The sequence below is a fragment of the Phascolarctos cinereus genome, unplaced genomic scaffold, assembly GCF_003287225.1.
Source record: "Phascolarctos cinereus isolate Bilbo 61053 unplaced genomic scaffold, phaCin_HiC Scaffold_2;HRSCAF=192, whole genome shotgun sequence".
NCBI classification, from domain to species: Eukaryota; Metazoa; Chordata; class Mammalia; order Diprotodontia; family Phascolarctidae; genus Phascolarctos; species Phascolarctos cinereus.
The window spans coordinates 274,080,130-274,097,269 of NW_027555625.1; the positions used below are offsets into that span (position 1 = coordinate 274,080,130).

Genomic DNA, 17,140 nt, shown 5'->3' on the forward strand with positions numbered 1-17,140 from the left:
CCTCTTCGTAATAGCTTGACGGATTGATGGTCCTTAGTGGTCTCCTGCCTGCAGCATTCCCATTATGAAGATTGAGGAGGAGATGCAGGGAGTTAGGATAATCTAGTCAGAATAAGTAGCCTATGGTGGATAAAAAATGGTTATAACTGACAGTGGGCTCTAGAAGCTCTATGGCAAACATGGCCCATGGAGCCCAACAATGCCTTAATGGGTCCCAGTTGCAGTGAGTTGCTCTATTTGAGATACTCTCCTGCCTCAGGATAAGTAGAGTAGGGTGCCTTCTATGCTGAAGATACAAGGATGCAATCTAAGACCTGTCCATTTGGCCTATCATGTGGGTGATTTCACTGCTACGCTCCTTCCTTCTTCCCCTGATCTGGAGGTGTGGGTTCCTCAGGATCCTGCACTGCTCAGTGAATGTAATTTGCTTTCTCCTGCTCTAGAGAGAACTCAAGGCCTCTTGAAGGTGGGAGGTGGACAGGGACCAGGAAAGGCAAAATGAAGGATGCAAGAGCCCCACTGAGCTATAGGGCACAGAGACTGCACAGGCAGGAGATGAAAGGGAACTTGGAGTTCATCCAATCTCATTTTGCAGAACAGGAAACCAAAGCTCAGAGAAGTTACATCATTGCCCGTAGTCATACAGAGCATAATGAGCAGAGGCAGGATCTGAACCTAGACCTTCTGAATACAAATCCAGCGTTCTTTCTGTCAATCATCATTCTGTATCCTCTTAAAAGCTGCTTCACACTCACCTTCAGGAAGCCTTCTGAACTAACCTCACTCAGCTTTAACCACCCCTCTCCTTTTGTTGCCCCTCCATATGTGCACAGAGAGACTGGAATAGCGTGAGGGGCCTTTGATGTGCATCTTATCATCTTTCCACACAATACCATATGCTCACAAGACATCACTATTTGGGAACAGGCTCTTTCTCTCTGACCACCAAAGGCACCATTAACTTCTGCTAGGGCAGGGGCACCCAGGGTGGAGACACTGGGCACATCTGCCTTCGGGGACTCTCCGTTGTCCCCTCTCTCCCTCCCTCCATCGAGCGAGCGGCCTCAGGGGCACCTGGTGCTCTCTGAGATGCTGGTGCTCATTTCCCTGGGGCCTGAGATCCCTCAGTGTTTCTAAAGATTGCTCACTGTCAGTGACTGAAAACTCCCATGCAAATTATAGGATCAGGGCATTTGAAGCTGGAAGGGGTCTTGGTGGTAGTCCAACCTTCTCATTGTACAGAGGAAGGACACAGAGGTCTCCGGAGGGGAAGCAATTTGTCCCAGGTCACATGGCTAGGTGGCTTAGTTGGGACTTAAACCCATGTCTTCTGTTTCCACATTCAGAAACTCTTCCACTTTACCATTCTCTGAAGGGATTTGGATAGGGACTGGACCTGTGATTTTTTTCTGTTGAGACAAAGAGTTGGTAGAGTGGGAAAAGCATTGCCTTTGGAGTCAAAAGACCTGAGTTCAAATCTTGAGTTTGTCACTACCCATCTGACTATGAGCAAATCACTCTATCACACTGGGCCTGTTTCCTCATCAGTAGACTAAGGAGACTTCATGGTCCCTTCTGGCTCTCAATCTATTATCCTATGATAATAATAACAGCGAATATTTATATGGTGCCCAGTATGTGCCAGGCACTGTGCTAAGTGCTTTGCAAAAATATTATGCCATTTGATCCTCACAACCACCCTAGAAGGTGGGTGCCATCTTTCTCCCCATTTTTCGGAAGCGGAAATTGGGCAAATAGAGGTTAAGTGATTTGCCCAGAATCTCACAGATAATAAGATTTGAACTCAGGTTTTCTTGACTCCAGGCTCAGAGCTCTATCCACTGTGCCACCCAGGTGCCCCCGATTATTTTCAGATAAGGAAACTCCCTCTACCAATGAAGGTCAATTTATATTTATATATAAATACAAATAGATGGTAAGTGACTAGCCCAAGATTTCAGAGCCAGTGTGTGTAAGGGGCAGGATCTGCAGCTCATGCATCCTGGCCCTGAGGCCATCTCTTTATCTACTGCTATTAGTGGCTGGCTCTCCCTGCTGCTGACAACCTGTACCCATTTTTAATACCTGTCTGCACTCAAACCCTCAGCATAATACATTCTCCAGGAAGATTTTTGTGTTATCTGCTGTTTTGGGTTATCTGTGGTTCCACTGCCTGACCCCAGTGCCATAAGCTTGATGCTGCTCCCTGAGGAAGCCCCTGCCTTACCTGCGTACTCAGGAAAGCAGATGGTCAGCGGCGACGTCTTGATTTTCTCTTCAAAGATGTCCTTCTTGTTCAGGAAGAGGATGATGGAGGTGTCGGTGAACCACTTGTTGTTGCAAATGCTGTCGAATAGCTTGAGGGACTCGTGCATGCGATTCTGTAACAGAGCAGAGAGGGGCGTGAGGGAAAGGGCACCCCCCCCCAGGGCGCCCCGACATGCAGAGGGATCCAAGCCAGCTGAATCACCACCGACAACGAGAAAAGCCAAGGGAGAGTCGATCGAGGCTACGGCAATGTGCAGCCCGGACAGGACTGGTACGGAGTGGTCTACACGGACGTACGTGAATGCGGTCCCTACTCCATTCAACACACAGGCAAGGACAGCGGGGCTGGGGCAGGGCTGCTTCAGGGGTGTGATAGGGAGGGGAGGCTGGATAATCTAAAGGATTCCAGCTCATATATATGTAAATATATGTGGTCATGCATCATGCATGTAGAGGGGAAGGGGACTACTGTCGCCCATTGAACATGTCTACATGGAAACACGGCTCATGCAGATTTCTTTTGTCACGTTCTCATTCAGTTTTGCCAGCAGGGTTTGGAGGTTGCACGCATTCAGTTGGACATCATTAACCGAGGACCAGTGAGATCCTCGAATTAATCCAGAGTTGGAAGCAGACACCAAGGGGGTACTGACAGCTCGGTAATGATCTTGCTGTGACTTCTGCCCAGTGGGTGATTCATTTTTTGCCTGGCTGGACGAGGACTAAAAGGAATTGATCGGTGGATCTTGGGGGGATGAGTTTCTCTGGATGATGATCCAAGAAAAAGTTGGGGGAGAAAAAAACCCAAAAGAACAAAACCAAACTAAAAAAAAAATAGGAGGTCAGGGGAACGAACGGCAGAAACAATAACAGAAAAAAAAAGCCACATGAAAATCAGTGGGGCTGGACGGGGAGTCAGTAGGCTAACCTGTCCATATCAGCTTGTGGTTTGGGAGAGAGTATTAACTTGCTGGCCAATGAGTCCTGAGGTTTAAATACACAGAAGCCAGAGTAGCTTTGGGGTTATAGGATATGGAGATGGAGACTGAAAGAGGATGATGAAAAGGACAAATGAAAGCAAAGTGATTGATTCTCAGGGAAAGAAGGGAATTCACAGCAAAGTCACCCCGCATCATCCCAAACCTCTACTGCTTTCAACTCTTAATGGGGTTGGCTTGATTTAGGGGAAGGGCTTCATACCTGACAGATTTGGTGGCTCTCTCAAAATATGCTCAGCTTTTGGTCTTTGTTGGGGAAGATAAGAGCAGGTAGTGGAGGAAAGGCTGTGGTGTGCAGAAACCTGGAGACATTTGGATCGAGGGGCTGATGCCAGAGCTGTGCTCTCCAGGAAAGGATGAGAGGCACCCCCGAGTCCCAGGGTGATGGCAGGCAGGGCGGGGGCCTTGCCCCATTGGAGTTTGGATTCTGTCCCTGGATGGTACCAGCTATGGGCCAGGGCCCAAACGACTGGAAGTTTGTGTTTTGATAGTGGGCATTATGTGAACATAGAAAAATCATCTTGTTTTACAAGTCCCTGGGCCCCATCTTAGGCAGAAGCAGCTCCTCAGGCTGGGGAAGGAGGCCCTTGGGTACTTCCAATGGGTGGATTACATCTCAGGCTTTTCTTCTTCTTTTTTGTAGCAAAGAGGGATTCACAACCCTCTCTTCCCAGCGAATTGTCAAAAGTCAAGTTTGTGCTGGAGGCCTAATGCTGGAGCCTACAGACTGTATGGATGTGCTTTTCTGCAGCTAGTGGGGCTGGTCATGTATGTCTATTCTTCCTTCCGTATCACACTGTAAGCTCCATACGGCACAGACCTTATTTCATATATCTATATTTGTATGTGCATATATATATGTGTGTGTGCATATATATGTATATATAAATGTATGTAAAATGTGCACATGTCCAATTTTATATCTACCTCTTTCTCATCTTCCCCACTCCCACCCCAGCCATAGCATCTAGCTAATGCTTCCATTTTCTGATTATAGATAACAGCTAATTATTAATAAGAGCTAACATTTATATAGCATTTGAAGATTTGCAAAGCACGTTACACGTATTATCTCATTTGATCCTCCCAACAACCCTGCAAGGTAGGTGCTATTATTATTCCCATTTTTCATAGGGGTAGATAGAGGTTAAATGATTTATTTGCTCAGGATCACACACCTAGTGTCTGAGGTGGGATCTGAACTCAGGTCTTCCTGGCTCCAAATCCAGCACTCTATACACTGTGCTACCTGGCAGCCCATAATGGTGGGGGGTAGGGTGGCAGGGGGTGGGGAGAGAGGTGTTCTCTGAAACTTTTTCCTTACTCTACCTTTCCTCATCCTCTTTTCCTTCTCTTCTTCTTCTTCTTTTTTTTTTTTTTGGCTAGGCAATGGGGTTAAGTGAGTTGCCCAGGGTCACACAGCTAGTAAGTGTTATGTGTCTGAGGCCAGATTTGAACTCAGGTCCTCCTGAATCCAGGGCCAATGCTCTATCCACTGCACCACCTAGCTGCCCCTTCCTTCTATTTTAATCTCATCTTCAAATTTGGTGAACAGCCCTGCAGGAAGCCTCTGTGGTTGGGGCATACCGAGAGTCTAGCTGTCCCCTAAAGCATTAGCATCACAGAAGGTCCTAGGGGTACAGGATGAGGCCTGGAGAGGTTTCAAGGACTTCTCATAAGGAGGTGACTCCAGCACCCTTGGAGACATGAATCAGGACACACCTGGAAAGGAGGGAAGTATGTGCTAGAGCTAGCCTGGCCCTAGACCTCCGAGGTTGGGCTGGCCAAAATTCAATGCTTTTTGTCTCTGATGAGATGGCACTGAACAAACCAGCTGGTCTTGAAAAATCTGGACATTTCTAGTGCTGCTGGTTTTTGGCTCCATTTGCCCACTGGGGGAAGAAGGTTAATTAATGCACTATAGAAGTTCTTAAATGCCTTTTCTGGAGAGAGCATATTTATTTTTGAGTGCTCATTTTTTTTTTAACTGACATTCTTCAAGGCGGGGAGAGGCTGGCTGTTGGGAAGGGAGGAATGTGGGAAGAGACTTTCCTTTCGGTTCCCCCTAGAGTCTAAAGGGGAGGGTAAGAAAGGAACTGGTTTTGTTCCCCTTCATCAACCAATCAATCATCCCTGCTACTTCTCCCTTCAGCCTCTCCCTGGGCTCTGGTTAGGAGTGAAGAGGCAGAAAGAATATCAGAAAGGCAAGGGAGAGGGGGAGGACAGGAAGGAAAAGACAGAACTAAGAAGAGAAATACGTTTGCCCAGGAACCTTGTCATCAGCTTATAAGTGGCAGAGAAGAGAGAAAATTGCCAAGAGAAGCCCCACAATTACCAAAGCATGCTAGGAATTGGAATGAAATTCTGGATTCCACACCTCATTGAGGACAACCCTAGATAGATACTCTTAGAATGTGGATCCTCTAGGATTAGTCCAGAGGCACCAGGTCACCTGTAGCATAATCCAGATGGCATGGTGCTGCCCAGATGTCTTGTCACCACTATGGAGCCATATCTAAAGGTTCGTTTGGATTTCGGAACCTTTTTTTCTAGCCCCACACCTCACATTTAGTTCTAGAAATATGTCTGTGCCACAGGCAACTTCCACAACTAAGAGCCCCTTTCCCATATTAACATGACTATAAATAAACTCATTTTGGTCAATCATGAGGCCTTTTTTTTTTTGGTAGGTTAGATATTGCAGTAGAGTGAATTAAAAGCATTCAACAATGCAATCCAGTTGCCATCCTCTTGCCCTTTAGACCTGATCCTAGGCCATCCCATCTTTGCCCAGTCCAGCCTGGCCCATTAGCCCTGTCTGTGTCACTCCAAGTCTCAGTTGTTCATCCCAGCCCATTTTTAGCCCACTCAGCTTCCAAAAACACAATGCCATTGGAATAGAAACAATCTTTTCCCATTCTCCTTATAGTGCACATCCATCTGCAATCCACTTTACATTGTCCAAGGTCTCTGTGCCTATCCCTCACTTTTACACATGTGGATTCTGGGACTGAACATCAGAAGAATGGTGTGTAGACCTTGCAAGTCAGGCAGCTTCAGCTACTGCTAAAAGTATAAAGCACAAAGATGACCACAAGGGTTGTACAATGCCAAAGGCAGACCCTGGAAACAGTTTCAAATTCCAGTAAGGGGTGGTGAGGACCCAAATATTATGTGGGAATATGAGATTAAATGACTTGTCAAGCTCACACTGTGAACTGGTAACAGAGAGAGGACAGATCAATGGACTTCTGGTTCAGCAGTCTTCCCATTATACCCTGATAGTCTCCTCACCTCACCAGAGATGGTTCCTTAAGAGCTGGCCCCTTGTTAATGTTGATGAGGAGTGAGCATCAGTTCAATGAAATGACTGGCCCATCTATTCCTCAGGGATGCATAGTCCCCTTCTACTTCCAAGGCAACCAAAGACCAATGCAAACACTGATTGGCTTTCAGGAAGTCCAGGCAATACCTTCCTGAGAAACAATCCACATGTACCCGGACAAAGTGGAGGCCAATTCTGTGATGTCCCTCCCCCCTCCCCCTGCTGTCAGAGGACATTATTGTGGGCTCAGGTATCTTTTCCACACAACTTACTGGGAGAAAACACAGAACCATAGGACGAATGAACTTCAAAAAGAGTTTCAACAGCTAGGATTCTTCCCATCCCAAGCTCCTACCATGTGCCCAGCTCTGTAGTTATCATAGCAGAATCTGAATAAAGCCCCTTCTCTTGGTCAGGATGGGTGCTGAAAGCCCAGCTTCAGAGATGGGTTGGGGCTGAGGAATGAAGCTGGCCCTAGATACGTGTATTGGGCATAATGGATCACCCAGCAACCAAAGTTGGTCCATTTCAATTTACCCAAGCAGTGTCTCCTCTCCAAACACACACGCATTTACACACACAATAATACTAATCCTATTTTATATCCTCAATGTACTTTTACATTTTTAAAGAGGGCTCATGACCATTGCTATATTTGATCCTTACAACAAGGAGTTAGGGCCAAGATCATCCTGAATTGCCAGATGAAGAAAATGAGGCACAGAGAAGTTATTAATTGTTTAAGGTCACACAGAGAACAGGTGAAGGAACCAAAATTATACCTCAGATCTCTTGACTCCCGGTCCAAGGCTTTTTCTCTTATACCGCGCTATCTCCCCACCACACCATCATCAGACCATCATCAGCACTGGTGGGGAGCATGCAGCGATTCAATAAAGGAAATGGCCTATTCACTTCTCATTTTGAAGACACATGAACAAAGCAACCATCGCCCTCCCATAAAAGTACAAATCACATCACCCCAGCTCCCACTTTACCTTTGACAATACTCTCAGAACACTCAGCCATTCATTGGCTGCTCTAAGTACAGTTGCCACTTTGAGGGGTAAGGGTAGGAATGTTGCTTTTTGACCACACCTGTGATTTTCACTTGTGTAAGGAACTTCCTATTTGCCAATGCAGATTGGCACCTACTCTGTGACTTTTCATTTTGACCAGCTGCCTGAGGTACTGAGAAGCTACATGACTTGCCCAGAGTCACACAGCTAGTAGGTTTTAGAGGTGGGACCTGAACTCAGGTCTTCCTGGCTAGAAGGCCAATCCAGGATATGACACTGGCTTGCCACAGCAGCCATGTTGATTGAAGCAGGCAAGCCTGTGCTGGAGGGAGGCTGTGTACTCTGGTGGGATATGGTTATATGAATGGATTCTAAAGAATGCTGGAAGACTAACTCACAGCATTTTGGTGGCAGGCTGCTTTGCCATCCTTGAAACTATATTTGTTGCTCTAAACGTGGGAGTTCTTAACCTTGTTTAGTTTTACGGCAGCCCCGTCCTTTCACGATAAGAATGACAAACCTTGATGTTCATATGGTGGTGTTAACTTTTTGACGCTATCTTGTCTTCATTCAACCCTTTGGCAGTTTGGCAAAGCCTGTGAACCCCTTCTCAGAACAATTTTTTTATACATAAAATAAAACACATAGGATTACAAAGGAAACCAATTAAAATAGAATAAAGTTATCAAAATTTTTTTTAAAAAGTTCATGGACTCCAGGTTAAGAACAAGCAGAGAGTACCAAGTAATTTTCTTCTGACTAGAACCTGGGCCAATTAAGCCAGTTCAGATCAAGTTTCAATAAGTCCACATTCATTGGTCTGGAACTGTCCAGAATCAAGTACTCTCTGGAGACCCTGGCTTTTCTAACAAGGGCTACAGTCACCAGTGGCTTTTCTGGCAAAATCTAAGAGGAGACTACCATGGCTATGGACTGTAGTTTCCATTTTATTTTCCTTATTTGCTTATAGACTGATTTCTTTTAGGCCTTGACTGATTTTGTTCTGATCAACTACATGATTCAATGGCAAAGTGCTTGTTCCTGAGGCCTAACTTCTTTTAAGAAATCCACAGGAGTTTTTATGGCAATCTCAGGTCTTGTAATTTTTCCCCCTTTTTCTGCATTGGCTGTTAAGTCATGATTCACAACCACTGGCCTTTGTCAAATAGGAACCAGAAATCCACAGCATTCTTGAACCAAAGGCATCCCCACCATGGGTTCAACACTAACTGAAACTGACTCTTCCTTCTCCCTTGTTCCAGGTTCAAATTCTGGAGTGAACCACAGAGAACTTACCCCCTAGCCAGGATCCAACCTCCCACAAAGTGCCAAGGAGGAGGCCCAGGGCCAATATCCTTCTAGGTAGGTGCACTCACCGTGGTTTCGTCTTCATGGAGCACCTGGTCATAACCGCTCAGCGCGACACAGAAGATGATTGCTGTGACATCTTCGAAGCAGTGAATCCACTTCTTGCGTTCAGATCTCTGGCCCCCAACATCAAACAGCCTGAGAGACAGAAAGAGATGGGAGAGGGGATGAGGCAGGGAGCCGGAGCATTTGGTCACTTTCTCTCTCTGCATCGCCAACCTTCAACCCCTGCCCTCCCCCATAATGATGTATGCATATGGGAGAAGAGGACAGGAGACTGAGGATTTCTTTTTATAACCAGTGTCCCAGAAGGCCAGTGCAGGGCTCTGCACCTCAGAGGGCCCCCCTCACCCCTGATAGCATGGCTCCTGAAGGCAGGAATATATCTAACAGGTAAACCATAAGAACCTTCTGTCCTCAAAACTCTTCTTCTCTGAAGTGAGTGCCCTCTCACTTAATTTTTGAGCCACTGTCCTTCCAGGACTATTCTCAAAGCCCTGAGGAGTACAGAAGAGTACAGTGCTTCAGATCACACTCAAGATCCTGATAATCCATTGGGGACCAACCTAAAAATGTCTTGGGCAGCCCCATCCTTTCAAGATAAGAATGACAAATCTTGATGTTCATATGGTGGTGTTAACTTTTTGACGCTATCTTGTCTTCATTCAACCCTTAAAATAGTCCTATGAGGCAGTTAGGGTCAATATTGCCCTCATTTTATAAATGAAGAAACTAAGATCCAGGGTGGAGAGTCACAAGCTCAAGGTCACACCGTGAGTTAGTGGCAGAATTGGTCTGGGACCTCAGCTTTCTGACACCTTGGTCTTATTCTTTTCAGTACTGTAGGGACAGCAGGAGCAGCACACCCCCAATGCAGGGGGAGAGGGGATGGGGAACCACATTTTTCTTCAAAACTGAATTAATCTCATTAACCTCAAGCAAAACAAATGGAGAGGTTGGGGAATGATGATGGGAGCAGCCTACAGATGACTCAATAGCCCCAGATCATCCATACTGACTGCAGCAGAGGGGCTAACCTGGGCTGCTCTGGGAGACAGGATCAGTATTGTCCCATGCCCTTAGCTCTTGGGATCTGCAATCTAACTAAATTGGGAGTGAACAAACCAATCAGCCTGATGTCACATCAACTTTCTGGGCTCTCCCAGACCCCCTAACTAATAATAGCTTTGGGAATGGCCCTGGAAGGACAGTGGCTCAGAAATCACCTGACTCTAGCCCCACGATCCCACCGTGGGCCACTCCTTATGAATCCAGGAACTATCAGGATTCATTCAGCTCATGGTCAGGGTAGGCCCCAGCCTCTGATGGTAACTAGGAGGTGTCTCCAAGCCTCAGAGATAGCTATGGACTCTACTACATTCTCCATAAATATAGCCCAAAGAGTGGGCAGGGCACATTTGACCTAGGTAACAGGGTCTGTCTTAACAGCAATGTCAGGGCAATCAGGCTCCTTAGGGGCTGGGTGCTCTAATTGAGGAGTATGGCCAAGATCCCCTTGGTTCATAGCTTTAGGCCTTCAGAACATGAAGCAGATTATTGGACTGTAGGGCAAAGTTGTTAGGCCCTCAGGCCCACCACATGTGTCCTCATCAATAGTTCTTGTGAATTGGGACAATTACCACAGCTTTTCATGGGTCATCAAAGAAGCCCTGTTCCTCTCACATCATCAACTTCTCCTAGGACCCCTCTGAAGAAGCCACAGTGCTGCATGTGGGCTTTCCAACCCCCTGCCCCACCTGCCCAGCCCAAGGTACAGAGATATGGACATCTAAAGTCAGTGAAAGAACAGAACTGGCAGGATCTCAAGAATCCAGGCTGGGAGAACAGGGCTTCGTGGAAAATGGGGCAACATCTGTTTTGCTTCTTCCTTCAGTCCTGAGAGAAATCAACATGCAACCCCCACACCCTCTGCAAGGACCTTCCAAAGAAGCCCCTTCCTCCTTTTAGTCAGCTGGCACCAACACTCAGGACACATGAGAGCCCCTGCCCTTTATATCTACCCCTCTCCTAGGCTTTATTCTTTTCTCTGGATTCTTCAAGGGGGTGTTTTCCAGAAGGTAGTGGGAAATGTATGGTCCTTTCCCCTGCTCCTACCCAGATGTGGTCACACCAGACCCTCTGGGACCCTCTCAGAATATCTGGGCCTGTACGAGCACAGGTGGAGGCATCCCTTTCTTAGGGAGCAGACAATGTGTATTTTTCCTCTATCTCTCCTCCACCCCCATTCTGCTCAATCCATTGAAACAACCACCTGCTCTGCTCACAGGGACCCGATCTTCTTCCCCTGGAGGTTAAAGTTCCCACAGCAGTACTTGATACCACATCTGGTCTGCTGCCCACTTTTGCTCCTCTCCACCCATACAAATCTTACCCATTCTTCAAGGTCTGGCTCATGGCCCACCCCACTGAAGCCTCCTGTGATCACTCCAGCCCAAACCAATTTGTCTCTTGTTTGAAGATACTTGTGATCTCTTGAACTAACACAGAATCTTAAAGTTGGAAGAGCCACCGTGGCTATTTACTCTGGTTGGTATACAAGCTGCCATCTTGCTTCTGCCTAAAGATCAACTTTCAGGGTCGGGGAATCCACGGCCTCCCCAGACAGCCTATTCCACTTCGTTCTATCTCTAATTATCAGGAAGTTTCTCCTTTCATCAAATCTAAATCTGCCTCTCTCCAGCTGTTACCCATTGCTCTTCTGCCTCATGAGGCCAAGCAGAACAATCCTAATCCCTCTTCCAAAGGATAGCTTTATGATATCCGACCATGGATATCACAACTGTCCTGAATCTTCCCTTCTCTAGGATAAACACCTTTTACCCTTCCTTTCTTCCTTCAATCAATGTTCATTTTATATTATACCTTGTACTCCTTAACATACAAGGCCCCATAGTCTCTGATTGTCCATGTGTTAATTCTTACCTCCACAATCAGGCTACTTGAGGACAGACTCCATGTCTGCTCCTTTTCTATACTCTCACTCCTGCTCCCCAGTACCTAGCATGTATCTGAGAAAACAACCAGTGTTTGTTCCATGCTGACTAAGTGACTTGAATGGCAATCTTGAGCCTATGCTCCCTTACAGCAGCAATGGAGATATAAGAGGAGGAGGAGGAGGGTGAAGTTGGAACATCTCTTAACACTAGCTTGACCTGACCCTTTGATCATGAAGTTAGTCCTTGTCTGTCTGGATGGCCCATCTACTTGCCTTGAGATGCTTTCCAATACCATGAGTATTTTCCATTGACCTCACCTGAAGTGGAGGTTTTTGAATGTGAAGTGGGTTTCTACAATGCCGGTGGTTTTGACCCTGGTTCGGAGGATGTCTTGCTCTGTGGGCTGGTAGTCCCCGGCTCCGATTCGATCTAAGCTGTCTAGGTAGCTGGGAAAAGACAAAACATAAAAGGAACATGCTTGCTCATGTATACTGACAAGGACACTCATAGAAAACTCTTTGAGCACATGGCAGCTCCTGACCTTGCCTCACCGACACTTCATTGTCTTAGTCTCCCTTGTATGTCTGCGAACTATCTAGAATTTCCCCATCGCCTTTGTGCAGGACCAGCTCAGCTGAACTGACAGTGCCAGGCTGTTTGTGGGGTACAAGTTCTTACTGGAGACTCTGATCAGTAGAAACTAACTCTCCCTTCCAAAAGTGGGAGCGACCTTCCTTACTCTGATAGCCTGGCTTACATACATCCTTGGCTTGACTTTTCCTTCCTTTAACCATTACTGATCCTCCCAGCCTGAGCTAATGTCTCCTGGTATCCCACTCCAAGTTCAGCAGACCCTCGGCATTGCCAATAGAATGTAAGGTGCTTGAGGACAGGGACTGTTTCATTTTGAAACCCCAATGGCTAGCACAGCGTCTGGCATATAGTAGGTGCTTAATAAATATGTTGACTGATTGATTGACCAATGATCTCATGGCTGTTCCTGACAGAGTCCTAAGCTCAGTTTTCCATTAGGGTCTCCCATAACATTTATGTGCCACCTTCTAGGCACTAAACATGTGATAATGTATATTTCAGTTTTTTAATATTTTAAACTAATTTCTTGAGGTTCCTTTGTGTTTCTCCCTCAGCATCCATCCAACACAGTGCTATGCTGATAGTAGATACTTAGTGTTTGTTGAATGAATGAATGTTCAAATGTGGTGTAGACTCACAACAGCTTTGTGCAATGCATACTTAGCTACCAATATTCAACTAGACAAAGGGATTTGTACTCAATTTTATGGCTTTTGATACTCTATGTGCTGTCTTTATTTCTCACTGGTAGAGAGTTATACTTTTGTTATTCCACTAGAAATGTCCTTAGAAACACTGGGGATAGGGTGTATTATTTTAGGACATCTTAGCTGAGCTGTCTTTCAGGAGCCATGATTTCCAGGGTCCTCTGGACTTTGGAAAGGCTCTGACTCAAGGCACCAGGAAGAATCATTTATGATGGCAGGAACACATGGACCATATATACCAGAGTAGTCTAGGATTTAGACCTCAGAAGTTATGCAGGCCATGCCCTCATTTTATACATGAGGTGCAGAGGTGAAGTAATTTACTTGAGGTCAATATGTGTAGATATGAATCCAAGTCCTCTCATTCCAAATCCAGTGTCCTTTTCACTAAATCATGCTAGGACACAAGCTCTATACAAACAGGCTGAACTCCTCAGCCTTTATAGGAGAGAGGCAAATGGCTCCTTGCCCTGTAAACATGTCTAACCCCAGCTGCAATGCCTCATCAGCTGAGTTCCCAGCTTTCTTTCTTTCTTTCTTTCTTTCTTTTTTTTTTTTGCATCAAGTCCCTAAGCTCAGTTGGGTTTGGGGGACACTTATCTACCTACCTACCCACCCAGGATGCTGCAGACTCATTTCTTTCCCCAGGTGCTTCCATTCCACAATGCCCTGTTGTGCTATCCCAGGACACTCCTCTTGGTGGTTATAGGTGAGTCCATGTGGCAGGGACATGGGATGCTGACCTCTCCCTGCTCCTTCCCAGAAAAGTCTAGCCCTCCAGGGTAGTACTTCCTGTTCTAGAACTACGGTACTATAAGAATAAAAACTGGTCCCAGCTGCTTCAGGCTTACAGGCAAGTGCATTAAAGGCAAGGTTGAATTATAGTTGATAGCTGACCATCCAACTACCTCCTACTACCCTACTGCTAAAGCAGAGAAGAGTGAAGCTGGTTCAGGAAGGCCAGAGAGAGTGGCCTCAATAGTCTGGGGCTGTGCACAGGGATTGCAGAGTTGCTCTTTCCACTCCTATTGCACATCTTCCAATCTTAGCTTTCTTCTCTGATCTTTAGCCTTCCCTCCAGAAGCTGAGGGTAGCTTCCTTCCTCTCCCCTTCCTAAGTGAAATTTTCTCATCTTTCTTTGTCTAAGTAATCTGATGAACTCATTTAACTACGATCTTAATGGGGGTGGGGGGGTATTGTTACCTTTCTTAGGAGCATATGCAGTGAATACTTATGCTCCTGGAGAAGCAAAACCTTAACCCAAAATGCATCTCTAATGGTGGAGACCTTAGTACCCTGGAGGGCCAGTGGGGTAAGCATTAGGTATCAGGGTGGCTTTCTTGGTAATCTGCCACAATACATAGTGGTATCACCACATTGTGGGTAAACTGGTCCTGCTCTGGCTCTTTTTGTACTTGGGAGAAGGGGGAAGCAATAAGATATTCTCAAATTATGAAAGGAGTATGTTAGGAAGGCAGTGTGGCAGAGTGGAAACAGTGCTGGATTGAGAATTAGAAGACCTCCCTTCAAATCTTAGCTCTGTTTCTTACTACTTATGTGACCTTGGACAAGTCTCTTATCCACTCTGGGTTCTGTTTCCTCATCTGTAAATTGAGGGGGTTGGACAAGATGGCCTCTAAGTCCCTTCCTGTTGTGGAGCTATGATACTGTGATAAGGATAAAAATTGGTCCCAGCTGCTTCAGTTCTACAGGCAAGTGCATTAAAGGCAAGGCTGAATTGTAGTTGCTAAGGAAACTGATGATCTTGGAAAACGACCTTTGGCAAGAGCCTGGAAACCAGCAATAACACAGCCAACAATAATAATAACGGCCCACATTTCTGGAGTGTTTTAAAAGTTTATGAAGTGCTTAAAAAACCCCCCACCTCCTTTTGAGATAGGTAGACAAGTATTATTAACCACATTAACCATATGAAACTGAGTCATCTAAGAGAGGCATCTAAGAGGTGCAGGGGAAAGAGACCCAGGTTCAGATCCCAGCCCTGCTTCTTACTACCTGTAACCTTAGAAAAGACAACTGACCTTTCTGCACCTGTTTCCTCTTCTATAAAATGAAAGGATGGGGCTGGATGTCTTTTAATATTCCTTTTAGCTCTAACTCTATGGTGCTGAGTACAGAGTTCTGTTCATGTCAGCATGCCATTCATCATTGCATTTTCAGCATCCTGCCTCCCTTTTATTGTGATTCACCTAGATCAGCGAAAGGAAAGGTGTGGGGAATATAGGGGCAACATGGGCTACAGGGAGGGGAGAAATGATTGAGCCAGGGAAAAAGCAAGATTTCCTTTCTCTAGCTGGCTCTCGGTTGTGTAGGATGTCCTCCTCTGGAGGGGACTGGTGCTATTCCCTCCTTGGAGGAAGCCAAGAATGTGGGTGGGAGGGGGATCAGAGGAAGATCATCTGCCTGCTGGCTTAGCACACAGTAGGCCCTTAAATCGTTATTGAGTGATTGGCTTCCTGGGGAGAGGGGTGGGCCTCATTTTGAGGAGGGTCACTTTAGTACAGAGGCAAGAACACTGGATTTGGAGACAGAGGGCATGACTCAGATTTTGATTTTGTTATTTCTCTCATTATAGAATCAGTGATTTAGTGCTAGAAGGGATATTAACACCATCATTTGTAGAGATGAAGAAACCAAGCCCCAGATATGCATTGCCCAACGTCACACGGGGAGTAGGTGACAGGGCCAGGATTTGAACGGAGGTCCTCTGAATGCAAATCCAGCCCCTTTTTCATGATTTTATTTTACCCCTTTGGCCCACTGCTGCCCCCTTTATCACTGCATATTAAGTTTCCACAATCTTGGGCAAGACATTTCCCCCCTCTCTGGTCTCAGTTTCTTCTCTGTGGTTGGATTAGATGATGTCTAAAGTCTCTTCTAATTCTAAAACCAATAATTCTATGAACCCTAGTGTTCTGTGTGTTTTATTAGAACCATAAACTCGGCAGATACAAAGGAATGCTGGTGAGCAGATTTCACAACGTCCTTTCCTTTCCCTGTGAATGAAAGACTTGGTTCTGAAGCCACACATTAAAGAAACTGCCTCAAGTCCCTCGATCCTCGGTTCTTAGGGTCAGGGCATTCAATCCATATCCTGGTCCTGCTCATTAGCTGATCCTAATAGGAGCACTCCTCCTGGTGTCTCTGAGATGTTGGCCTAACTGGATTCTGTCCATTGAGCAAATGGGAGTAACTGAGGCGGAAAGGAGAATAACGAATAGTTGATAGATATCTGGCTCAAGGCTGAAACTGGACAGGAGCTCCAGAAGCTCAGAGCTGGTCACTTTAAGTTTCTTGAGAGCAGAAACCAGTCCATTTTTGTCTGTATCTTAAGGGCTGCCAATCACAGTGCCTGACATAATAGTAAGTGGTTAATATATGCTTGTTGATTGATTAATTGATCCTGGGGACAAAAGGCTGAAGAGGATGATGACAGCCTAAGGCTCACTGCTATTACAAATGAAGGGAGAGGCTGTATTTTGGGAGCCTGTTTGCCTTCAGAGGGTCACACATATCTTAGCTCTAAGCCTCATGAGCCTATGATTGTATCAATCATGTGATCCTAAGATTCCTGCCTTCCTAGGATAAAGGTGAACCTCATTGAAAATAACAGATATGTTTTTGAAGGCTCATATGTAAAACGAACGCTTAAAAAATGGAACCGTATTTTGAACGAATGCCCTAGAAGGGCTGGCTGTCTAAGGGGAATTTGTGGTAAAAAACCTTTTAGCAAAAACACCATACCCTCTTCTTTCCCTGTCGAGCAGTAAGTAGTGTGGTCAAAGCAGGGTGGGGCAACCCTGAAGACAGACAATCTTCATTTCCCTGCTTATAAAGTCTGGCCTTTCGGATCACGGGCTTACAGATCCGGCAGGAAGGGCCT

The 17,140-nt window shown here is 45.9% G+C and overlaps 1 protein-coding gene across 3 annotated transcripts in view; it reads right to left on the reverse strand.

The window, feature by feature from the left end:
• The window catches only part of GNAO1 (G protein subunit alpha o1), a 253,740-nt gene that overhangs the window by 28,902 nt on the left and 207,698 nt on the right, over window positions 1-17,140 (reverse strand). For 2 of the 3 annotated variants that reach the window (XM_020965568.2, XM_020965565.2), the window contains exons 5-6: window positions 12,253-12,381; window positions 8,987-9,116 (exon numbers count right to left, since the gene is read on the reverse strand). In XM_020965568.2, coding sequence (XP_020821227.1) covers window positions 8,987-9,116; window positions 12,253-12,381 — 259 coding nt within the window. Of the gene's footprint in view, window positions 1-2,227; window positions 2,382-8,986; window positions 9,117-12,252; window positions 12,382-17,140 lie in introns of all 3 variants that reach the window. The other variant, XM_020965567.2, reaches the window with a different exon arrangement.